The sequence below is a fragment of the Asterias amurensis genome, chromosome 2 (genome assembly GCF_032118995.1).
Source record: "Asterias amurensis chromosome 2, ASM3211899v1".
Taxonomy (NCBI): domain Eukaryota; kingdom Metazoa; phylum Echinodermata; class Asteroidea; order Forcipulatida; family Asteriidae; genus Asterias; species Asterias amurensis.
The window spans coordinates 5,345,122-5,370,351 of record NC_092649.1 but is presented as its reverse complement, the minus strand read 5'-3'; the positions used below and the strand labels follow the sequence as shown (position 1 = coordinate 5,370,351).

At 39.4% G+C, this 25,230-nt stretch overlaps 1 protein-coding gene across 5 annotated transcripts in view; it reads right to left on the bottom strand.

Annotated features, from left to right (window-relative positions):
- The window catches only part of LOC139954127 (uncharacterized), a 45,237-nt gene that overhangs the window by 15,635 nt on the left and 4,372 nt on the right, over positions 1 to 25,230 (bottom strand). For 4 of the 5 annotated variants that reach the window (XM_071953795.1, XM_071953799.1, XM_071953796.1 and 1 more), the window contains exons 2-19: positions 20,639 to 21,069; positions 20,212 to 20,279; positions 19,579 to 19,759; positions 18,450 to 18,634; positions 16,252 to 16,399; positions 15,605 to 15,732; positions 13,349 to 13,468; positions 12,544 to 12,734; positions 11,518 to 11,658; positions 10,766 to 10,943; positions 9,737 to 9,933; positions 7,670 to 7,766; positions 6,089 to 6,271; positions 5,354 to 5,505; positions 4,454 to 4,517; positions 3,494 to 3,585; positions 2,253 to 2,429; positions 773 to 911 (exon numbers count right to left, since the gene is read on the bottom strand). In XM_071953795.1, coding sequence (XP_071809896.1) covers positions 773 to 911; positions 2,253 to 2,429; positions 3,494 to 3,585; positions 4,454 to 4,517; positions 5,354 to 5,505; positions 6,089 to 6,271; positions 7,670 to 7,766; positions 9,737 to 9,933; positions 10,766 to 10,943; positions 11,518 to 11,658; positions 12,544 to 12,734; positions 13,349 to 13,468; positions 15,605 to 15,732; positions 16,252 to 16,399; positions 18,450 to 18,634; positions 19,579 to 19,759; positions 20,212 to 20,279; positions 20,639 to 20,903 — 2,706 coding nt within the window. In that variant the 5' untranslated portion in view covers positions 20,904 to 21,069. The remainder of the gene's footprint in view (positions 1 to 772; positions 912 to 2,252; positions 2,430 to 3,493; positions 3,586 to 4,453; positions 4,518 to 5,353; positions 5,506 to 6,088; positions 6,272 to 7,669; positions 7,767 to 9,736; positions 9,934 to 10,765; positions 10,944 to 11,517; positions 11,659 to 12,543; positions 12,735 to 13,348; positions 13,469 to 15,604; positions 15,733 to 16,251; positions 16,400 to 18,449; positions 18,635 to 19,578; positions 19,760 to 20,211; positions 20,280 to 20,638; positions 21,070 to 25,230) is intronic. The other variant, XM_071953798.1, reaches the window with a different exon arrangement.

The following is a 25,230-nucleotide window of genomic DNA, read 5'->3' as shown; positions in this document are numbered from 1 at the left end:
AACAGATTACCAGCTCAAACTACAGTAGATTACATTGTTGTGACTGGTGTCCCACTCCATTTTTGCTAAGCGAAGAAATATGCTTAAAGCAGTATTTTGTGCCAAAACGGCTTCATGAAATTAGGCCATGAACAGTTTTCTACTAAGTCAAAAACATTAGCAGGATACAGTTGACATGGTGTTTTTAGCTGGTCACACTTTTTCTGGTAAGCATAAGCTCATTGTATTTAGCTACTTTTTGTGATTAAGCAGCTCTATGCAATTGAGCGATGCTTATAAACCATTTCATCAAGCCCAAGCCGAACAACACACACGCTTCTCCATTACTGATGTGCATGCCATTGTAGTAGCCCTTACATTATTTTCCACTGTCCCATTAAACACCCCCAGGCGGCCCTCATGCATTATTTTCATTCAAACCACCAGGTGCGTTTTCTTGACTCCACGTGTGTATAAAACCTGACTGGACACTCACTAATCACTCTCGCACTTAGCATTTTGACTCCAACTTGGCATGTTCTTTAGCTAAGTCTATTTCTTGATAATGCTTTTACAATGAGAATACCCTCTGTTCGAAAAAATCTTAAAAGCAAATTACCATAAACATTCAAAAACAACATGTACAATAAAGACTTTGTGCCGGTTCGCCCCTGTATAAGTGTGTTTAAATATTACCCTTTTTTTTTTTATTCGCGCAAGTCAACTTAAAAGTTTGAAATCAGGACTGCCTGTGATAATTCCGTAACGGTAGATTTGTCACCCACACCCTTACCCTGCCCTGCTCTCCTAGTGCCATGGTGTGTTCCTTCCCGCATGCTACCGAGATGACCCGGATCCGATGCATGTGAAGTGTCTCCACACGGAATGGGGCTGACCTTCCGTCAGCTGGGATGATGTCACCGTGACCTAGCCTAAAAAGACAAAAGAAAACACCACATGCAAGCTAAAAACCATCAGACCATTACAATATTCAGAACTTACTACACATCGGTGTAAGGGTATAAACAGCTTTACTCTTTATCCTCGATGCAAAAAAAACATCTGATAAATTGTTGCAGTACCCACTGCTAACACAAATGATTCGAACTGCCTCTACACAAAAGGGTAGCTCGGTAGTCTAATGGTAAGAGGTCTGCTCTAGCAATGCAAATGTTGTGGGTTTGAATCCAATCCGAGTGATTTGCCTGTGGATTTTTTCACAGAACTCGAGAAGTACTGAGTTTACATGTACATGGTATAAAGTGTTTTTAAAAAAAAATGATGTTCTTTGTACCGATGCAAAAATAACAAACTCTGTTGGCGTGGTCCAGCTGGTTAGCTTATTGCTTCTAAAAAGCGCCACTACCTTTGTAGATCCCTACAAGTCAAGGGTCCATAAAAATGGCTAAAGGGTTTTGTCCTTTAATGTTTTCAGTGACTAGACAGTGGGGAGGGGTAACCTTGTTGTTTCACTAACCCATTTAACATGTTTAACCAGTTCACTAGTTAACTTATTAATTTGTTAACTAGTTGACCAGTTAACTAGTGTACAATTAGTTTACCAGTTAATAACTAGTCAAGCTGGCTAGAAGGTGAAAATGTCTAGGAAATACTCGAAATAAATATATAATCAACTCTCAATATAACAAGATTTAGGAAACTGCAAGAGTACATGTACCTCTTTATAGCATAACCTTATTATAAGAGGACAGCAAGACAAAAATAACGACAAAGCAGAAATGAGATTCGGGACTTCAGAATGTACTCTTATAACCGTGCTCTTTTAACAAGGGTTGACTGTAATAGATCTGAGACATTGCTGCCATGGTGAGGTATCAATATATATTTGGTTTGCGGTAACACCATGTGTGTATCTACTTTCCAGGTAGAGTTGCTCTTTGGAGAACTGCCTTTCTATATTCTACAACCGCGGAGTAGATTTATCAGGTTTTTTTCGGGAGACTTCTCAGTTCTGAAAGAACTGTCCTGCTTATTAACTGCTAAAAGTACCTGAACGGAAGGTACTTAAAATCGGCTGTGACTACTACTTTAGTTTATACATTGTAGGATTGTTATTAACTGCACTGCGAAGTGAGTTCTTAAAATGGTCTCAACGTTTCGACTAGCTTGCTCCAGTGATCGTCAGGAGACTGTATACTATAAAGGTTGACTGTAACCTATGTGAGCCATAACAACAACAATGCGCTTGCCAGCTGGCACCTTCAACCATTTTGTTTGTGGTGGTAAACCAATTACCATGGCAACCATCCTACCTGCCGCCATGAGCTGTCCCCCATGTATAGACATCATCTTCTGACACCATGGCAACGTGGTACTGACCGCAGGATAGCGCGTTCCTCTGCTGGGGTAAGCTGACCACATTCTCCTGCCGGGTCTGTTCATTGGTCGAATCGCAACTCGGGTCAAAGTTCACCAAGCTAGTAGAGTCACTGTCAAAAGAAATAGTATTAGACTAAAATTTGGATTTCGTTCTGCAGGAGTGAGTGTCATTGCTGACTGAAAAAGTCTGAAACTACGAACAATTTTTTAGATGGCATTTCGATCTCTTAGTGATCCCTGGGCCCAACTTCATAGAGCTGCTTAAGCACAAAATTTTGCCTACGCAAAAAAAATCCTTGCTTAACAAAATCAGATTACCGGCCAAAACTCCACTAATTGTTATGCTAAGTAAACAACAGCTAAATACCAGTCACAAGCAATCTACATGTATATGGCATGAAATTTTGGCCAGTAACCAGGTAACATGTGTAAAATAAGCGAGTTACTTTCATGCTTAAGCAATTTTTTTGCTTAAGCAGCTCGATGAAATTGGCCCCTGGTGTAATAAATTCAGGCATGAGAGTTTTTCAATCAATCAGAGGGAATTTATAAAGCGCCAAAATTAACCAAAGTTGTTCAAAGGCGCTAATGACAGTTGGATCAAACTAACTACGAATCACTTGTAGGAAAGGAAAACATTTTAGGATTTCTTGAAAATGTAAATAGCGTTAGCATCCTTGACGTGGTTAGGGAGAGTGTTCCATTCTTTTGGTCCAAAACAGGAGAGTGAGTGATCTGCAAATGATACAGCATGGGATCTGGGCACAATAAACTGATGGGAAGATACATTGTACTTCCATTTTTTGCTTTCATTGTTGCTAACAACACAAAAAGGTCTGAAACCATTGTCTTAATTAAAGGAGGTATGTTGAATTAAAATTTGGGCTCAACTGGAGGAATTTGTGTGCTTTCAGATAGGAATAAAAGACTTCTGGCTAGAAGTCTTTTAATATTTTAGAGAGATATTACCTCTTTCTCAAAAATTACGTTACTTCAGAGGGAGTTGTTTTCCACAGAGTTTTATACTATCAACAGCTCTCCAATGCTCGTTACCAAGTCAGTTTTTAAGTTAATATTTGTTGTAAGTAATTACCAAACGTGTACCTTCCCTTTGAGATAAAAGTCTGAAATTTGTTGACTCCCAGTTTTTAACTGTGTTCCCTTTGCAGCTTACCCTTTTATTGTCATCCTATGGTTGAGAATGATGAGCACCTTGAGGTAGAACTCAACGAGGGCAGACGGTCTAGGGAAAGACTGGCTGGTATCCTGTCAAACAGAAAAGATCAAACATTGAGGCTGTGGTAAATATGCTTGAACCATGTCTGCCACCGTCTTTGTTCTGCTGTGTTCCCTGTAATGATGGTTTTAGCTATCACACATGCTTGAAGATAAATTCTTCCTCACACACGCGCTCGAGGAATAAGAAAAAATTTAACACTTCTGCGTCCCATTTCCTATAAGCATGAGGCCTATCCCATGAGCAAATGTGTGGTTAAGAATTTATCTTCAAGCATGTTAAGCAACCTTGACGTGCAACCTAACACCACCAAAGCTGCACGTTTTGAGTAAATCTTATAATAGCCAATAAGCTGAGTAAGAATGGCGCAAAATGCAGGGAGTGATAAGGGCCTTTTTTTTGTTTTATGTAAGTCACCAGACACACAAGGCCTGAAGGCTACAATCATTTCTTTCCACAGGCCGTAGCCACCTACTCCTAGGGCTTAAACAGGGTTACCCCTTTACAGTCCATACAGATGTAGGCTTGGGTATCATCAATCCGAAAGCCTGGCCGGTAGAGCAGAAAGCACTACCTCCCCAATTTTACATAGCAAGTGTCACAACCGAGACTCGAACCCACACTTCTGCCGGTCAAACACCAGAGATTGAATTTGGTGCTTTTAATCGCTCGGCCATATGCGATATAATGTTGGGAGTGATGTGGGCAGTGCGTTTGTTGCTATGGGGTTGACCAATCAGCAGCTAGAAATCAAGTTCGCTTGAAGATAATTATGAATACTGATTTGCATTGGTGGTCGAAGTGAGCTCCAAAATGACATCATCTTTTGGTTTCATGGGTGAGAATAAAGAAGGAGCCTTTAGTGGGATTTTGATCTTCAACTTCCTGTGAACTCACCAGTGGAGAGTCTATGGATTCATCACTAGTCATGGTGTCAATGGACGAGGAAAACATGTCAGCTCTGCAAGGGGAGAAAACAGAATAGGTTGATGTACATGTAAGGTAGACTGGGTGGATCTCACCAAGAGTTCAGACTAGTCTTATCTCGAGTTACTCGTCATAATTTAGGACTAGCATAAATATTTAATTACTCCTACGTGTAGGACGAGTCTTACGTTACGACTCTCTTTGTGAAATCAACCCCAGGGCTGGATTTCACAAAGAGTTCAAACTAGTCTTATCTCGAGTTAGGACGAGTTACTCGTCATAACTTAGGACTAGCCTTAAATATTTAATACTATGTTATCCTGTTTACTACTAAACTTAACTCTGTTAACTTTGTTACATGTACCTGTCGATATTTTTCATAGAAGTGTGGACACAATTGTGTATCTGAATTGAAAACTTAATAACTTTTAAAGGAACACGTTGCCTTGGATCGGTCTAGTTGGTCATTGAAAAGCGTTTATAAGCGTTTGTTATAAAATGCATATGGGTAGAAAGATGTTGTAAAAGTAGAATACAATGATCCACACAAACATGCCTCGAAAATGCACGGTTTTCTTTTTATCTGGTCGACTAACACGGTCGGCCATTTATGGGATTTTTGACTCCCATTAATGGCCGACTGTGTAGTTTGCAGAGTAAAAGGAAAACCACGTAAATTGTAAATTTGAATCAAATTTGTGTGGAACATTGTATTCTACTTTTAAAAGATCTTTCTATCCATATGCATTTTATAACAAACGGTTACAAACGCTTTTTATAGACCAACTCGTCCGATCCAAGGCAACTTGTTCCTTTAAGCAGCTCTATGACACTGGGCTCCAAGAAATTACTTGATATTTGCATAGTTACCTTGTATTGGTTGTATTTACAGCTCTTGAGAGAAGTGGCTTGATGGTCGTCTTAGAAGGATCAAACAACCAGGCCAGTTTTATCAAGAGGGATAACTTCAAATCATCCAAGAAGGAACTGAAGAGCTCCATGTAGCGGTACATCAGCTCCGGCTAAATCAAGAAGGGAGAGACACCTCTAGAAATGAATGACTTTAGGGGATGTATACTTTGGTTTGCAGTATTACACCAAGTGTATATCTACTTTGCTTTGTATATTTTTGTTTTTTGAGAGCCTGTCTTGCTATTTTGTTCTACTGGTGCGGAATAGATCTCGGATTCTTGTTGTTGGCATGCGTAAATGACAACAGATGGACCACAAGAATTTCAGATTGGCAAGAACAGGGACAAGGAAACAAGGCAGACAGAGAAAGAGGTGGAGAGATGACATCACATCCTACACCTGGTTACAACATGGATAAGACAAACTCAAGACAGGGCACATGGTGAGCATACAAAGAGGCTATATCCTACAATGGACGAACAAGGCGTAAGCAAGGCAAGGCATGTTCTTAAGAAATGTCATCGAGGGTCAAAGTACATGGGAGTACGTCAATCCTACTCCTTTACATTCCAAGGGACAACTTTTAACTGCTCTAGATAGATCTAAGGTGGTTAGGTATTAATAGTTAAAATGATCCACCAAAAGTTGCAACAGGTTTTTTGAGAAACTGGCCGACAATCTTAAACTGTTTACCTTTTCAACAAGCCTGTTGACAGCCTCCTGTGTGGTCATACAGAGCAAGAAGGCATTGTCGCCAGCATTGGACATGGTAGAGATGAAGCCTTGGTTGATCAGAAGGCACTGCTGCTCACAGTCTAGCTCAGGAGACCCTGTGGAGAGGAGAGCTTCCAGAGCCTGGCCAACTAGACCTCTGGCCTGTAAAAGACAAAGTTAGGTGAATTAAGGGCTTGCAGTAACACCGTGTAATAATCTTTCAGATGGTTTGGGGTGGCTCTGGGAAAAAAAAGTTTGTCAACAGCTTTCATTTTCTATTCCTATTCTGGTTACCATGAGTGACAAACTTTGACAAATTTAAGCAAACATTTTGTTGCTTACAGTTGCAGACAATTGTCTGCTGAAGTAAGTGTATTGCACAAGTGAGCACGCATTTTTTGCTCACGAATAACTGAACACTACTCTATGCCAAATTTCTACTAAGTGAACTTCAAAAAATGGTCAACCTGAAGTATTAAAGAACAAATCTTATTTGACATTTGAGACTTCTCATTGTTAACGTCATAAGAAGTGAGTAAGTTCTTAATTGGTTTCAACGTTTGGACTAGTTGCTCTAGTCATTGACAGTAGACTGGATTGTGTGAGACATGTCCGGCTACTTATAACAGTTCATCATGGTTCATAGGTTTCAACAGAGTCAGTCACTACTCTGATTTTTTCTCCTGAAAGAATAACTATAGTTGGAGGGCTAAGAGTTACTGTTTTCATTGTTTATGCAAGTTTGCCCCGAACAAGGCCTGGTACGGGGCTACAAGAAGAAAAATTATTAAATGTGAAAAGAACTCTGGGAAGCTGAAGGTAGGAATTGATATTCCTCTTAAAACAGTCTAGATTGTAGGATGGAGGGAAACATGCACCAGGCAAGGAGTTCCAAAGAGATGCAGTACGTTGAATAAAGCTGTTGGAATGGCTCATTGTTCTACATCTCAACAGATCAATAGTGTATAGATGAGAAGAAGCAGAAAGTCTGGTATCACGCTCAAACAGTCCTATAGTAAGAACTAGGTCGGACACACTCTAAATAATAATATTAACCGTATTTATAACGCGCCTTTTGCCAAGGGATACAAAGCGCCAGGTATTATTACTGCAAGAAGTGGGACGAATTTTAAAATATAAGACCTAATCCTCAGCACCATGTAAAGGTGCTGTGGCGCAATATGCTGCCAATCCAGCCAGGACCACCGGGGCGAAACCCTTCTCTTTTCGATAAGTGCACTTGTTTTTTTTAAAATGCATTAACACAACACATGGGACCAACGGCTTTTTGTCCCATCCGAAGGACGAAGCAATGGTTATGTGCCTTGCTTAAGGACACAAGTGTCACGGCTGGGGATTCAAACCCACACTCTGCTGATCAGAAACACCAGAGTTTAAATTCAATGCTCTTAACCGCTCGGCCACGACACTTCCAACTCGTGGTACAGTTTCAACAAAAATATCTGTAGAAAAGACAGCGGCTGGATACAGACCTACAGTGGAAACGACTCCTTTCAATTTACAAAAGAGTATATATTTGCAATCAATGTAGCTCCTTACCCGTGCCACTTCAAAGACCAGGTCCTGCATTCCGTGTTCGGCAAATATCTGCATGGCAGCCATCTCACTGTAGTCAAAGTTGTCCATTAGATACTGCCTGTAATAATAATAATAATAATAATAAAAAATTCTTATATAGCGCATTTCACAATAACCGTATCAATGCTCTTTACATTAATGCCCTGGTCATAGGGCCAATAACATCCCTTTTAATGTTTCTCATCTCCCTCGGGAGTATACACCCCCGAGCTGCCTGTAAGGCGCTTGTGGCTTTTCCATACACAACACCAACCTCTACCCACGCAGGTACCCATTTATACCTCTGGGTGAAGAGAAGCAATGGGAAACTTTAGACTACATGTATCTGTCAATCACCAAGAGAGGGCGCTCTTCACCAGGTAATGTCAACAACTTAGGAATAGGAGAAGCATGAGTGACGGTCACTGACAGCAAATACCTTGTGTTTTGCGTGTTTTTGATTTTGTATTTTAGATTTAGCCAAACTGTATTTTGTTTTACATTACACATTGCCAGCATAAACCAAACTGTTCTGGAACAGGACGTACTGGACACGAGTTCCCCAAGGATAACAAGCGGTGTGCATGAGTTTTTGGGAGTGTTTCTTCTAGGGTACTTAGCAAAAATTCCAAAATACTGACCTACCAAAAATTGAGAAGAAATCTGAAGTTTAGTTGTATGAAAGTGTATCTGATTTAATTTTCAAGAGGCTGAGAGACTTCTAAATATTTGTTGAGTATTTTTGAATGTTTAGCATTTACCATTGTTTGCTATAGGAGTTCTGCACCCTTACCTGGTAGGTCTGCTGCCCTCTAGTGGCAGAGCTTTCAAAAAGTCTCCCATTATAGTAAAGTATCTTGCTCAAGGACACAAGTGTCACGACCAGGATTCGAACCCACACTCCGGTGACTGCACCAGAACTTGAATTCGATGCTCTTCACCACTCGGCCATGACACTCTACTCTAAGGTGAACTCACAACCTCTAGTAATGTTTGAGTAAACACCATGTACATGAAACTCTCCAATATGTTTTGGGAATCACAATAAACCAATTGTGAAACTCAGTTAATTTAAAAGAACCCTAATTTTTGACTCCCAAAAATAATGGACCGTTTAGTAAAAGGAAAACCACTAAATCAGTTGAATTATTACGGCTCTCTCATTTTTCTTAACAAAAAATATCCCACCCCAAATTGTCTAAAAGTAAAAAAAAAAATCCATTTTACATTCCCTTTTTTCAGTTTGTGTCTAATTGTCTACCGTTCAAATGCATATCCCCCGATAGGAAAAATGTTTGCAAACAATCTCAATTCGTTTTCAACGGCCGGAGACCACCGACATTCTTTTCATGATAAAATAATCAATATTACTTTTTTCAATATTTTTCCGATCAGCAAAACCCAACAAGTGTAATAACTCATAACAGGGAAGGCCGATTTGTTTGGTTCAAAGGTCAGTAGAAAGCTCAAAGTCAACAGTTTCTAATGTAGCACTGTGCGCATGCAACGTGGCTAACATCGTCCTGCGCACGCGTTGAACTATGAATGGGAAAAGAGCTTGCTGCGGTCGGAATGTGTCCAGCCTTTTACAGGCGCTGTGGTTCACCTCCATAGTGGTTCCACTGGAGGTGGGTGCAGCGCTCATCGGATTAATGAGGCGGGTGCAGCGCCCATCGGATTAATTTGAGCTTGGGGGATTAAGTCTGGAGTTGTAACTCCTTCCGTTCTTTGCTCTATGATTAAACTAAAAAGTAAAAGTGGTTTTATTGAGCCAGGAAAAGCCATTGAAAACTACTTATGTTGTAGACATTTGATCAAAAATAGCTGGTTCAGTAAAGGCATTACTTTGTTCTTGCAGTGTATAGATTATTTATGATGCAATTCAATATTAAAAAATCCAAATTTGGGGTTGAAGTTAGGTCAAAATAACTTTAAAAAAATTAAATATTGTGATTGGTCCTTTACCCCAAAATTGAATCAAGTTAGTTTCCTTTGTGGTTTATTTCTTGAGAATTGATTAATTGATTGTTTCATCAATCGAAAACTAACCTGAACTTGACCATGAGGGCCTCGTCGCTTCGTCCTTCCAGTATCTGGTGGAGGTAACACTTAATGGCTGCATCGGCCAAGAGCCTCTTATCAGCCGTAGTCAGATTAGAGCGAACGTTAGCAGAGCGAATTAGACTTATGGCTTCCTCCATGTAGCCTTGTTTAACAAAGTTAGCCACTTGCTTCAACTGGGAACACTGAACAAAAATTAACACTAGCGATCAGGGCTCGATTTCATAAAGCTGTTAAGCAGAAAATACTGCTTAGCAAATTCTCTGCTAAGCAAAACTAATAGTGGGGCACCAGTTGCAACAGTGTAAACTTTATGAAAATTTTGCTGGTAGCCAGTTTTTGTCAAATTCATCGCAAGACAGTATAACTGTATCGTAGTGATTTGTATTTTGACATCACACTTTGCTTAGCAACTAAAATTTATTTATTTTATTTTATTTATTTATTGGTTTATTTAAAAACATCCAAACTTGGCAGCCCAGAGGCTGATATGCGTTTAAAATTACAGAGCATAAGAAAATATAATATATACTATTTTTGAAATTACAGAAAAACATTAAGAAATAAAAATATTTATTTAAGTTACATTTCAAATCAATCTTAGCTCTTCGACCCCTAGGGCCCCATAAAGCCTGTAACCACAAAAGGTCCTAAGCCAGTAAGCACACAGAAAATTCTGTTAAGCAAAAATCGGGTACCAGCTAAAACTCAATTCAGTTGACATTGCTGCAATTGGTGCCCCACTCAAGTTTTGCTTAGCAAAGAAAACTGCCGATCAGAACTGTCTGCTTTAAAGTTAAATAAAAATGGGCAACTTCTTGTAACTGCGTTGACCAATTGAGCCCAACCTTTCACAGATTTGTTGATTTACATGTTTTATGCATATGTTTGGATACACCAAAATGAGAACACTGGTCTTTGACAATTACCAAGCGTACATTGCTGTGTTTGTCTAACGGAGTAATTTTCAATACAGGCTGGGAAGATTCTGCTGCAAAAATGAAATTACAAACTTACCTCCGAGCGATTGTAGAGTCTCATGGCAAGAATGGTCTGCCCCTCAGCTAGTCTCTGATTGGCTGCCAGCTCATACAGTCCATTCATATCCAGGCCAAGGGAGATCCCAAGATTATCCGGCAGGGATGTTTCACCCCCCTCCATGGCTAAGTCTAAGAACAACCCCTCTGGTGAAATTCTGACAAAAAAATAATATAATTTCGGGTTATTTTAGGATTTCTTTTAGCATATGTTGGGATATACCAAGTGAAAATATTCGTCTTTGACAATATTTGTACCAAAAATGTGTCCACTGCCTTTAAAAGAACACTACAGAATTGGTTGTTGCAAACAAAAAAGTTGCTGGCAGTGTAAGCACTTGTAATCCACCTTATACATACACTGACAAACCTGTAGAAGTTTGAGACCGATCTGCCATCTGGGTCATGAGAAAATAGTGAAAAACTGATTGCCTATTTTGCATGATATCGGTGCAAAAAAATATATGAATAAAACGCTCTCTGAGCGAAACTACTAGTGTGAAATTAGATTGTTTATTTCTCATCAAATATGACATTTCAGACAGAGATTTTTCAAGAGATGTTTTCTACTATCATCATCATTACACCCTGTAAGTTTCATGTAAATCTGTCTGTCTGTGATCTTCACAATTTGGTTGTCTTCCCAATTCTGTAACGATCTTTTAAGTACTAGACCGACTATACAAATCTGAAACAAACCACATGCGTACATTATTTGTCTCCACCACTTACCTCGGTCTGCACTGGTAGACTGCCTTATCAGTTACCAGTACACACCCCTCCAAGATTGTATGCCTCTCTACATTGGATAGAAGTATTTGTGATGTTTTGCCGCCCGGCTGCTCTGTTGGGGTCTCGGTAAATGGCTGACTGCTATATGCATATGAAATAACAGAGAGTTTAACAAAAAGTTCTCATGAAAATTTATAGTAACGCTCTATCCATTGACACCAGCAAAATAAATAGCATGAATTTATTTGTAAATAACAAACTGTTCTCTGATGCAGTAATTCCATCAGGGAAAAGCAAGACATGATTTTAGTTTCTTTCCTAAACATCAGTGACGATCAAAACTGAAATCATACTTCCCTTACGGAGCTTATTAATTTCTAGGGAAATACATCAAGACTGCAGGGTTTGTATAGCTTAAAATGATTACTTCATGTACTTGACCACAATTTATTTTACAAGACCAGAATCAAAATGAGTTGAACAAGCATTCAGGGAAGTGGAAGTGTCGTGGCCGAGCGCTTAAGAGCACCACATTCAAACTCTGGTGTTTCTGATCAGCAGAGTGTAGGTTTAAATCCCCAGCCGTGACACTTGTGTCCTTAAGCAAGACACTGCTTCGTCCTTCGGACGGGACGTAAAGCCGTTGGTCCAATAGGTTGTGCTTTACCGTGTGAGGGCGCTCTAAATAGTAATGTTATCATTTCTGGGGGGGGAGGGGGGAGGTATACACGAATTGTCCTGCACAGTTTTAAATGGGGTTCTTGTGTCACCTTTGTTGCGCGGTAGTTTTAAGTTGCTTGAGAGGTGGGGTATAACAGCTGCTTTAAAGGTCTTATTGTCTGTGATGGATATTTTTATATTTGTAGGGGTAATGTGTTCCAGTCTTTAATAACTGTTTTGGGTATGAATGATGTACCCCGGAAGTGAAACAAATATGTTTGAGAGCGCCCTCACACGGTCAAAAATACAGCACATTTAACTGGACGTTTCTACTGTACACCGTGGCGTTATTTCTTTCTCTCTTACCTTGTGGACGGCTTATCATCACTAGGAGCCATTTTGCCGTCTAAGTAGTCCACTGGGAAGGAGCATTTGAAGATCCCAAGGGGTGTTTGGCCGGACGGAAGAAGGAACTTCTGCATGAGGGCGTCCTCATTGACTGGATGGTTGTGATCACTTATCTCCGACATGTGGCTTGAAAAGATGCCTAGAACTGTCTGTAGGGAAACAAAATTGATTGATTCATCCAAGAGCAAGCTCGAGTGGGCACATTTAGTTGGCTATTGACCAGCAACGTACAAGTGCAGTGAGGCACTCACTCAAACGACTCGTTTGGAAGTCTAGTCAACTATCGGTACTACACAGTATTCAACACTCAATTGCCTTCCGCCTTTTTGCTACAGCGTCACTGGTTCCCCTCTGCACTTAACACATGTTCGCATGGAACAAGCTACTAGGACCTAAGAAGGAAACTGTGGTAGATTCATGCATTACTTTGTGTGCTTTCAGATGCATAATAAAAGGCTTCAGCCGAGGTCTTTTATTATTTGAGTGCGAAATTACCTCTTTCTCAAAAACTAAGTTACTTCAGAGTGAGACATTTCTCACAATGTTTAATACTGTCAACATCTCTCCATTGGCCATTGCCAAGTTAGTTTTTATGCTAACAAATATTTTGAATAATTACCAATAGTGTCCAGTGCCAATAACAGTATGAAACAACAGCTACGTTTTTTCTAAAGGCAATCATGAAAAAGGCCAAATTCAAATAAAAATCTGAAATGTCCCTATCCTGCAAAATGTCCAGCTGAGCTACTCATTGTGTACTCACCACACTGTAATGGTTGTAAAGGGCAAAGATCAGTCTATCTGTTAGAAGGATGTCGGAGCATTGCGGGGGTAACCGGTAGACGTGCAGCGGTAACCAGTTATCAATGCTGCTGTCGAAGATCTAGAGAGAAACAAATAATTATATTACTAATTTAGGAGATAAATAGCCTGACTCAGCCTCGCTACCATGGGCAGCGCGCCGTATCGATACCTCTCATCACTAACCCCTGGGAGGGATGTACTGGGAAACGACCCTGATTGGCTCAGAAAATTGGTTATGCATTAGATGTCAAGTGCGTGTATTTGTATGTTGATCACGCCCGCGTTTTTTGACACAAACACATTTTTACAAAACAAAAACATTCTTTAAGACGAAAGACATGCGTGCGCGCGTAGAAATTATTGAATAATAAATATGTACTCTCATTCATGGCTCATTTAAATGTGCTAGCATATAGCACATTTTAAATTTGCCAATTCCAGGGGGCAAGGCATGCTGGGAAAAAAAGGTGCGGTGAGATCGATCACCCCCTCGGAACGAGGTTGAGCCACAACCGTAGCTGAGAAGCTGAATTGTAAAAAAACTCAGCTAATGTGCACTTGGCTAAAAACGGCCGCAAGGTTTGACCTACTCCCATTGACATAAGAGGTCAAATTAAAGGTCATTTCCAGATTTTCCAATGTAGTATGTACAGATGTAAAGTATCCCAATTTATAAACACCAAACTAAATTTTCTGTTTCATGTAATTTCTGTTGGTATTTTTACTGAAAACAAATTTTGATTAAAAAGAAATGAACAATAAAAGCAGTGTCTAGGTGTTTTTTGTGATGATCTTGGGTTAACACTCAATACATGTACATGTAGGTGTCGTTAAATAAATGAATAAATAAACAACTAGTTCTTGCACAATGCACACCACACTTTATAATAACCGTATCGATGCGCTGTTATTAGTGCCCTGGTCATTGGACCAACTACATTCCTTTAATCATTCTCAGCTCCCAATAGGGAGTGTACAGCCAAGAGCTGCCGTGGTGCTTTGAAGGCTTTTTCATACACAATATCAACCTCTACCCTCGCAGGTACCCATTTATACCACTAGGTGAATAGAAGCAATCATGGTAATGCTGAAGGACACTAGTGTCATGAAAGGGACGCAAACCCGCACTTAATAATAATAATAATAATAATAAAAGAGTATTTGTGACCCACTCTGTGAAAATGAGTCACATGTCGCCCAATGCAGTATTAAAGCCATTGGACCCTTTCGGTAAACAGTGTTGTCCAAGGCCCACACTTTGTGTACCACAACTTCTATATAAATTAACAAACTTGTGAAAATGTAGGCTCAATCGGTCATCGGAGTCGGAAAATAACAACGGAAAACCCACACTTGTTTTTCCGCGCGTTTCGCCGTGTCATGACATGTGTTTAAAATAAATCGGTAATTCTCGTTAACGAGAATTTATATTGTTTTGCTGTTTTCTCAAAAAGTAAAGCATTTCATGGAATAATATTTCAAGAGAAGTCTTTCACCATTGCCTTCTGTAAGCCCTGTAAGTTATCTGTAAATCTGTGAACTTTTATTTTTTTTCTGAACCGAAAGGGTCTAATGGCTTTAAGTTATGGACAGTTGAATGTGGAAAATGTATAAAAACAAATTAAAAACTTTTTCTTTCTTTTTAAGATTTTTAGTTGCATGATTAACCTTTAGAACACTTACTTTTAGGCAATAAAGCTATGAATACAACAATTTTGTGATCATAATGTACTTATGTCTAATTTGTATCCTTTTGCACACAATGGTAGTTTAAAATATCATTTTACTTGTAACTCGTTTTTCACAAAAAAATGGTGTAGTGGCTAATTTCAAACGGGAGTATGCACCCCAAAGCTTAGAAACATACCAAATTACATCTGCTGATGTGTTCTTTCCAGCCATGCATATAATTCCATTCCTGAAATTGTCTACATCTGACTCATTTTCACAGAGCGGGTCACATGTATACCGCGCCTTATGCACGGCCTCAAGGCTCTTAACACTTCAATGACCTAACCATCAGAACTGGTTGTTCTAAGCCACTTCGCCACGACACCCTACATGTGTACAATAGAAATTGTAGTGTTTTGCCCAAGGACACAAGTGTCATGATTGGGATTCAAACCCACACTCCAAAAACTCCACTATAAGAACTTTAGACCGATGAAGTAAACCGCTCAGCCGTGACAAATTACATGTTCAGATATTATTGTACCTTGAGGATGTTGGAGGAGTAGTCATGTGCTGCAACGAAGCTGTGATCCATCGCTGACTGAGTAGAAAGAGTCACTACATCCATGAAGTTGTGAAAACAGTACGGCTGAAACGTGCTGTGACCTTCCTCTGTCAATGTCAACAAAATATACCACTTTATTTCCAACTCTAATGAAAATCAGGGTTTGCCGTTAACGTGTGATTTCACTAGTCTGCCACCATTTTCGCTAGTTCATTTTTATATTAATTTTGGAAAGTATTTTTTAATTGGAATCAAAGTATGCTATTTTAGTCATGTATTTACATGTTGGAAATTGTGAATTTTTTTTCACTGTTTTTTTCCTCGACTCACAATACTGAGTAAGGGAATGTATGCGTTTGGTAATCATTCTTAAAATTAGTGGCAACAAAATTGTACCTGGTATGAAGTACAGTGGTTATGGACAAACATACACATAAGAATCTGAGAACTAAAAACTAACATCTCTCAGATTGTGTATTCGAATTCTTGCTTATTCTTCCTATGACATGTATGAGCACATAACCGCTCCGGATATTCACCGATATCTAAACAAAAAAATGCGATCACTGTCTGTGACTATTTTGTCAGCTCTTCCGTTCCTGTATAAAACCCTTTAACCTACGTACGTGTATAAAGAATGTTGAGTGCATTTTGTGGATGGATGACTTCAAATCCAGCAACTGTTATATCCATGTTAGCCCTCTCCACTGGGTTGAGTTTCCTGCGGGTCTTCTCCAGTATCAAGCCCCACTGAGTACCCATGTCACTCTGAATCTACAAAGCAAACATTCATTCACATGTCAGGCCTTTAAAGGATGTGGGTACTTTTTCTGACACAAAACACAGTGTCCACAGACTTACATTAAACTTACACAGTTTGAAGATAATGATTATACAAAGCGTCCCTTAAAATATTAGTTGCTGAGGTGTTGTAGTTCTTGAGAAATGAGTAAAACAATGTCATGAAAATACATTTTAAAAGCTTAAATAATTTTCGTCTCATGATCAGTGAGACAAAAATTATTTTTATGATATTGTTTTACTCATTTCTCAAAAACTACAGCTCCTCAGCAACTAATATTTTCATGGAAGGGTTATACTATCATTCTCTTCAAACTGTGTAAATTTAGTGTAAATCTGTAGACATTGTGTTTTTCGTTCTACAAAAAGTACATAGACCCTTTGACTATTTATTGCATAGGTCCTTCGGTTGGTAAGCAGTTTGCAACAGCTTAATCTATTAAAAACTAAAATAAAAACTTTTTAAACAATAAGCCATTTGCAAACATAATTTCGGTGTTGATAAAAATTACTTGATTGGTCACCACAGGTGAATACTCAATAGACCGATCCATTAGGCTCCGCCCACGGTGCACGTGTGAGCAAGATTACGTGGGCCTCTCCAATGCCATTCTGCTTATTCTGCCGCACGCGTCAAGCATACGCGCGCGCATGTCGGACCTTAATTTGTCGGACTTTTGGTTGAGCAATGGGTTCTGATTGGTCAATACATAATGGGGCGAGGCTTAATTGATAGGTCTATTGGATCCTCCAGACTAAAGGCAGTGTTGATTGGTCCATGTCCAGTATGGCAATGTTTGGGGCCAGAGGGTACACCCACCCCCCCCCCCCCCCCCCAAACGTTCCCATACTTTGACACATTATTTTACTCTTACAAAAGTACTCCCTAAAATCCTCAAAAGAATTCCTGAGATTCTAAGCACACAATGAAGCGAAATAATAGACCTCTATCATGGTGCAGCCATCTTGAGTTTCTCCCATTGATACGTGGGCCTCTCCAATGCCATTCTGCTTATTCTGCCGCACGCGTCAAGCATACGCGCGCGCATGTCGGACCTTAATTTGTCGGACTTTTGGTTGAGCAATGGGTTGTGATTGGTCAATACATAATGGGGCGAGGCTTAATTGATAGGTCTATTGGATCCTCCAGACTAAAGGCAGTGTTGATTGGTCCATGTCCAGTATGGCAATGTTTGGGGCCAGAGGGTACACCCACCCCCCCCCCCCCCCCCAAACGTTCCCATACTTTGACACATTATTTTACTCTTACAAAAGTACTCCCTAAAATCCTCAAAAGAATTCCTGAGATTCTAAGCACACAATGAAGCGAAATAATAGACCTCTATCATGGTGCAGCCATCTTGAGTTTCTCCCATTGATATTAATATTACCAAACCGAGGCTGGAAGAACAAACTAGTCTGGTTCCTAATTGCAAAATGATTATGAGCATTCACTATTGTTATGTGATTCGAGGAACATGACCAAGATGGAGGCAGCATGATAAAGGTCTATAGGTACACCTTGCCCATATCAAGCACTAATTAGGTAACATGGTATTTATAGTGCCATGCTTTTTATGTAGCAAACTCTAGATGGGCAACAGTTGACGTCTCAGACACAACAGTGCAAAATGCTGCCCGAACCATGTGACATGTAGCGGTCACTTGTGAAACAGTTTTAATATTTACACTTCAAACATCCAAATATCCTCCAAAAACCATCTCACAATGTTCATTATGTTGCTTGAATTTTATGGATTTGATAAATTATCACCCAAAACACTCACATCTTTGCTTGATTCCATCATCAAAAGTTGTTGAGTTACCATAAATTGAAAGACTATGGTGAATTTGAAAAAATATCTCTTGAATAAGTTTCTGACAATACTTTTTCCCAACGTGAACTTGGTAGTTTTGTTAGCTGTTATCCTGTTATAAATAACAAGCTTCTCTTGTAGAAAAGGCAAATTATAAAAACAAACTTTTACTTCAATAGTTAAAACACTTATATCGTTCCACTTACAATGAGGTAGCTAAGCCCAGGATGATGAACAATCTCCAGTGATAAGATCTCTTCCTTCAGCCAGAGACTCTTCACTTCTTTACGCTGGCCGAGATCAATCAGAACTATCTCTCCATTCCCATTGCCCACAATCCCAACGTTACGACCGTCCGACGAAGTCCACCAAGCTATCTTTGTCGGAGTTCCTGCAGAGTAAACAAATTTAGTCAAATCAGAGAAAAAGAAACTGAGAACCAAAGTTCTTTGAGCATGGCCCAAATTTCAAAGAGCTGCTTAAGCGGAAATTGTTGCTGAACAATTTTCTTCTAAGCAGACGTGGTGGGCAGAATACCAGTCACTGTGACATGGTAGTTTGGCTGTCAGCAACATTCTGGTAAGCATAATTTTGTTGTGTTGAACTACTTCTTGTGCATAAGCAGCTCTATGAAATTGGGCCCTAAAAAAAGACGGAAAAAAAACTGCTAAGCAAACTTATCTGTCAAGGACAAATTTGCAGGGGAGCCAGTCAAAACTTATGTTACACTACATGGTATTTTAGCCGGTAACAGATTTTGCTAAGCATTATTTTTCTTTGCAAAGCAAATTTGCAGGGAACCAGTCAAAACTGATGTTACATTAAATGGTTTTTAGGCCAGTTACACATTTTGCTAAGCAATACTTTTCTTTGCTAAGCAAAAATTTTCTTTGCTAAGCAAATGTGTGTGTCTTCCAGCTTGATGGCATCTGGCCCAGCCGGTTGGAGCACCATGGGACTGAGATTAATAATGTCAAATTTGGTCGGTCTTATTTTTCATTCAAACGGACTTTGGATACCGAAACCTGATGGAAACATACAACGAACTTCCAAGGTTGTTTTCAATTAAAATGATAATAATATTAATAATATTTAATAATAGTAAGATGAATATTAGTGGCATCTTATACAACACTCATATCCATCACTCAGTGAGGCTCATGGCGCTTCAACATTCAGTATTTTCCTGCAAGGTACATGTATGTATACTACGTTTGAAATATGAGACCTACTCCTTTTGCATAATGTACAATGTAGCATCATGTAATGGTTTACAAGGTGCTGCGATGGCGCAATATGCAGCAAATCTACAAAGAAGCTTTTGAGAAAGCATACCTCGGTGACTAGAAGAGCTGATTTCCGTCAGGTCATTTGACTTCCAGCTGTGTTTAACAGCGGTACTCTGATTGAGTACAGTATAAACAGGGATAACGTACAGGGAACCATCTCTGCATGCGCACACCGCCTGCCGACCCGATGGATCCAAAGCAATTGCAAGAATCTCTTTCTTTGGGTTCTGAAATGGCAAAGTACATGTAGAGACTTGAAAAATCCATCCGTTACCTATTTCATATGTTTGAAAAGGACTCTTGCTTGTTAAAATTACTCATTAATAAATAAGCAGTAGTCACTGTGGTCAAGTGGTTAGACTGCAGGACTTGCAATCACAAGGTTGTGGGGTTCGAATCCCTCAGCTAACCGCTGATTTCACAATGACTAGAATAAATATTGTTGTCTAGTTACTGAATCACAATTTCTTGATGTGTGCAACCCATAATCAAAGACGTTAAACCAATGTTTTTTACGAGAGAGATTGGCTGTTGCCAGCTTGGTGTTTAATCCCCTTGTTCCCTTGATGGGAAGATCATCTAAACAAACAAACAAACAAACAATCTTCGCTAACTATGAAATATGATGTATTGCAGAAATTCAGCGCATACCCAGTAAGAAACTAAACTGACAACTCACCTGGAACCAAGGAATTTGTTTCATCTGAGACGCCTTACCAGGGTCGTCACTCCTCACCAGAAGGTAGCCTAAAGACGGAAAATAATTCAATTGGTTTATTATTTATTTATTAGTTGGAATGAATCAAGGAACCATACAAACGTGACAAGCCTAAAGCCATAGAGATACTGAAGGAGACGCCTATACTTTTGTTCTAAGCAAAAAGTAGGTAAGAAACCAGCCGTCGATTTCACAAAACTCTTCCTAAACTTAAGACTAATCTTAGAACTTAGGACGAGTCCCAACCGTGCACTGTAGCATGCAGACCTTAAGATTAATCCTAAGTTAGGACGAGTTTCCTGTCCTTGTGTAATCTAAAACTGCCATTTGGCCAGTCGCCCCTCGGCAAGGGAGAACACTGTTTAAGACTGATGTATTCCAAACTCACCATTACTGCAGACCATGATAGTCACGCTCGTACTCCCTCGCTGCCTCTGAGCGCACAATCGAATATACACCCTACTGTGACTAACATAGCTCCGCCCATGTAATCCGACCTTATTGACGGGAGTTCTCAGACTCTTCAGAACAGCCAACTCAAAGAGGGGATACTCTTGCGGCTCTTTGTCATCGCCGTCGTTAAGGCAGATGCTCGGAATCCCCTGGGTGGGGATCCCCTGGGTGGGGAGCCCGGTTCTCCGCTGTCTAGCCATTCCACATGCTGTTGGTTATCAGGGGAGGCGGTTGTGGGTTGAGAATATTACCGATGAAATCTCATAAACTAATCAATAGGCCTACATGTACATCAATCAAATCAATTGATTTCTTAACAGTCCTGGCTTCATCATTGAGATCACTTTCAAGGAGGTCAAAAAGCACCTGCCAATGGAATAATAAAGAGAATCCATTAAGATTGCAACTCGAAAATATGCATCTAAAGCGAAGGGCGATGTCACACGAGGCAATTTTACAGGCAACTAGTTCCAGGCAACAACAGGCCTGATACTTTACGGAGGCAACGAAGGTGACTGCCTCCGTGTCCCCTGGTCATCGCCTTTGTGCCCTTGAAATGCTCCAGTACAAATGTGTACTTTTATCATAGGGTGCCCTTTACCAAGAAGAAAATGCCTTGGTGCCCTCGCCCTTCCAAAAACTAAGCATACAGCCCTGTAACCATCTACGTACAAGAAGAGAATCCAGTTCACATTTCAAGGTTTTCTCCTGGGGATTGCAGTTTTGGAATTTCATTTTTTAGTACACTTGAAAGGGCTAAGGCTGTTTTCATTTTGCCAAGGGCAATTCCAATGAGAAACTTTTGAAGGGCACCGAGGCCAAAACCATAAATATGCATACGTACATGTACGGCTACATGTACATATGTAGATAGCTCAGTTGAGCGCTGGTAGAGCGCTGGCACATTAATCCAGGGGTTGCTTCGGCAAATACTTATAATTTTTCACAGAATTTGCCACCATCAAGGGGGGAGGGGGTGTCGGGGTATGTAGTTTGTAATCTTCCTGGAAGCCCACTGAGATGACTGATTGTGAGATTTGTACCATGGTATAAATTTTCCAGAAAAATATACACTAAACATGACAAACGAGTACAGTTATTTAATTTTTGTAAAAAAGAATGTTTTAACATGTTTAAGACAGTGGACACTATTGGTATCTCAACATATAACATAAAATAACCAACCTGTGACAATTTGAGCTCAATCGGTCTTTAAAGTTGCGAGATAATAACGAAAGAAAAAAACGTACACAAAGTTGTGTATTTTCAGATGCTTTCAAGATTTTGAGACCTCAAATTCTAAATCTGAGGTCTCGAAATCAAATTCGTGGAAAATTACTTCTTTCTCGAAAACTATGTCACTTCAGAGGGAGCCATTTCTCACAGTGTTTTATACATGTACTATCAACAGCTCCCCATTGCTCGATACCAAATAAGGTTTTATGCTAAAATAATTATTTTGAGTAATTACCAATAAATAGTGTACACTGCCTTTAAATTGTGCCTTTTAAAATAAGAATACAACACCCAAACAACCCTCTCAATGCCAACCTAGCTCATGGCTCAACCAGGCCTCAAACACTGATCCAAAGCGCCTTTGAGCAAACTTTTTATTTAGGCGCTGTACCGATTATTTATGATTAATTGATTGATCCTTCATAACAGGCAAAAATCAAAATTCACAAAATTGAATATTTACAGTATGTGTACAATGTATGCCTCTAATTCAATTCAGTAAATCCAGGACAGTATTATATTTGTTATCTAAACAAACAGCCGACGAACCGCCAATTACAGGAAAGGTAAAAATAAAACACACATTTTCAAATAAATGAATCTTTAAATTTACATGTATAAACATAAAAACGAAATTAATAAGCTAAATAGAATTGCAAGTTAGAGAAGCAGATTAATAAACAAATAAATCAACAAATGTAAACAAACATTAATAAACATCTAGGCCTCATTTATAAAGAGATGTCTTGGAAAAATAAACAGGCCTGAAAAATCTGTGTCACAATCAATATTTCAATAGACCGTATTGAATTTGACGTCAATGTCAAATATCTGACCTACAACATGGCGTCTGTGCGCGTGTGCGTGCGTGTGTTCGTGCATGTGCCGTAGAAATCAAACCAGGAATGTTGCATGCTGCATGCTTCATTGGTGTACGCGTGTAAACGCGCATACGGTTTGCCCTACAAGATGGCAACTTTAAGTCTGTAATGCACACTACAGGCTTGTATGCTTCGTTTTTGAAAAGGCAAGGGCACCAAGGCATTTTCTCCTTGGTAAAAGGCACCCTATGAGGAAATTGTAAATCTGTACTGGATCATTTCAAGGGCACCAAGGCAATGACCAGGGGCATCGAGGCTATCGCCTTCGTTGCCTCCGTGAAGTATCAGACCTGACACTAGTAATGTCTGGTAGGCCTCGTTCTTTTACTGACATAAATTTGTCACAGGTGCTTAATTATGTCCAAAATATTTGAGCTCATTAATTCATATCAAGGCAATCAAGGTGATTCTTGACAATTCATAATTCCAATCAGAAATTGTGTGTACAATTGTGGGCATACATTACATGTCCGATGCTTGCATCCTCTACAGCGCATTGGCTTACATATACACAGTTCTCCCCATTTTGTATTCAGCGGCTTGTGTACGAAGCACATGGAAACAGGGTTTCAGTGTTGACCATGTTGACAGTTTGTACGTGTGTACCATGATGGGCTTGCAAATGTACATTGTATACAATCCTGTTCTGTCTTCTTTTACCTGTTTACCCCGACACTTACCCTAACCCTAACCACCCGTAATATTCAAACATTATGTTCAAATCGGGATTTGATTTTGAGCTCACATGGCTAGATTGGAAAGAAATAATACACTGCGTAGTCTACACTGTCGTCAACAAAGTACATTGTATATATATACATGGCTACAAGTGGCTTCTATCAGATCCGTTGCAGTGGCTTCATGTATGGCTGGCTTGCTTCTCAAATTAGAAAGCCTGCTGCTTCTTAAATTTCTCCAAGATGTGGTGTACATACACCTCCCATTAAATAATTTAAGAGTAATGTTAAAAAATTAACATAATTTTTTAACATTTTGTCATACTGTCATGACTTTACAGGAAAGTGTTTTTCTGCAATCATTGCATTTCTCTTTAAAAAAAAACCCAATGAAATACATCAATCATGTGTGGATATGGAGATGATGTAAAATGCATGGTCTCCATGAAACAGTTTCTGGTGACTTTACACAGTAGACAACACAGGCCTATTTGGAGTATGGTTTTCTATTAGCAAGGACTGAACGATGTTCGTTTGGATGATGTTACTTTGGACTGCACAAAAGTCTCTGTTCTATTATCAGATGAACATCTCTATAGTTCAATAGAATTACGAACACCAGGGGCTAAGGTTAAATCAACATGCCGCAAAATTTATCAACACATTGAAGACCTTTGCATTCAATAAACCAAACCAAAACTATTAGAAGCAATGCAAATGTAGGCCAGTGAAAGAGAATTCACCAAGTCACTAAGTTACATGTAAAATGAGGTGTGTGTTTGATAACAAAATAATTATAATTTAAATTAATTTATTTGCCAACACCTGTGTTAAAATTTAAAGATCTAATTGATGAATTTTTGTCTTGTTCCCTGGGTGCAACAACAACGTTGAATACTGATTCCCATTATGGGGATCAGACTATTCCGTCAAGCCTCGGTGTGGTTTGATTTGAACTTGAGAGATATTGTGACTGTGTCCATGAATTCGTTTTGAATTCTGGAATGTGCATTAAGAGCCAGTCACACTGCAGCGATAACGAAAACAATTACAATCACAACACAAAAAAAACGCATTCTATTGGTTGAATAAGCGTAGGCGTATTCTGCGCGGAGCAGTTCAACCAATAGAATGCGTTATCGTTATCGTTTTCGTTATCACTGCAGTGTGATTGGACCTTTACACTGTATTTTTACCGCAAATTTCAGTGTACACCTTTAGACCTAATCATATTACACTGTATGTATGGCATGCCTAGTGTACTAGATTTATGTGTCTGTAAACTAAAGGTAAAATTTATTTACCAAAGAGGTAAAAATAAATTGTTGAATTTATAACGTGTAACAACCTGTATCATGCATCAATAATGAAGGAAGGAGTGTACAGCACAGTGTATGCACAGTGTTGGTAAAATTTACCAAGTATTGTTTAAAAAAAATTGTATAATGCAAATTATTTTTGCAGGCCTGGATTTTCATCGTTAAGAGGACACAATGAGGCTATTTTCATTTTACAAAGGGCACTACCGCCATTGGTAAAGGGGCACCAAGGCCAAGGCCAGGGGCAACAGGCAACATGGCCTACGTGGCCTTTGTGTAATTCCAGGATTGTTGATAATTGAGTTTAATATAAAAGGTACAGGCCTGCATACTTTGTATGAACATGGAGGAAGGAAGAGAAGGAGCTCGAATGAATGGACTTCAAAAGCCGAACCCGTGGTACCGCGGTCGTTT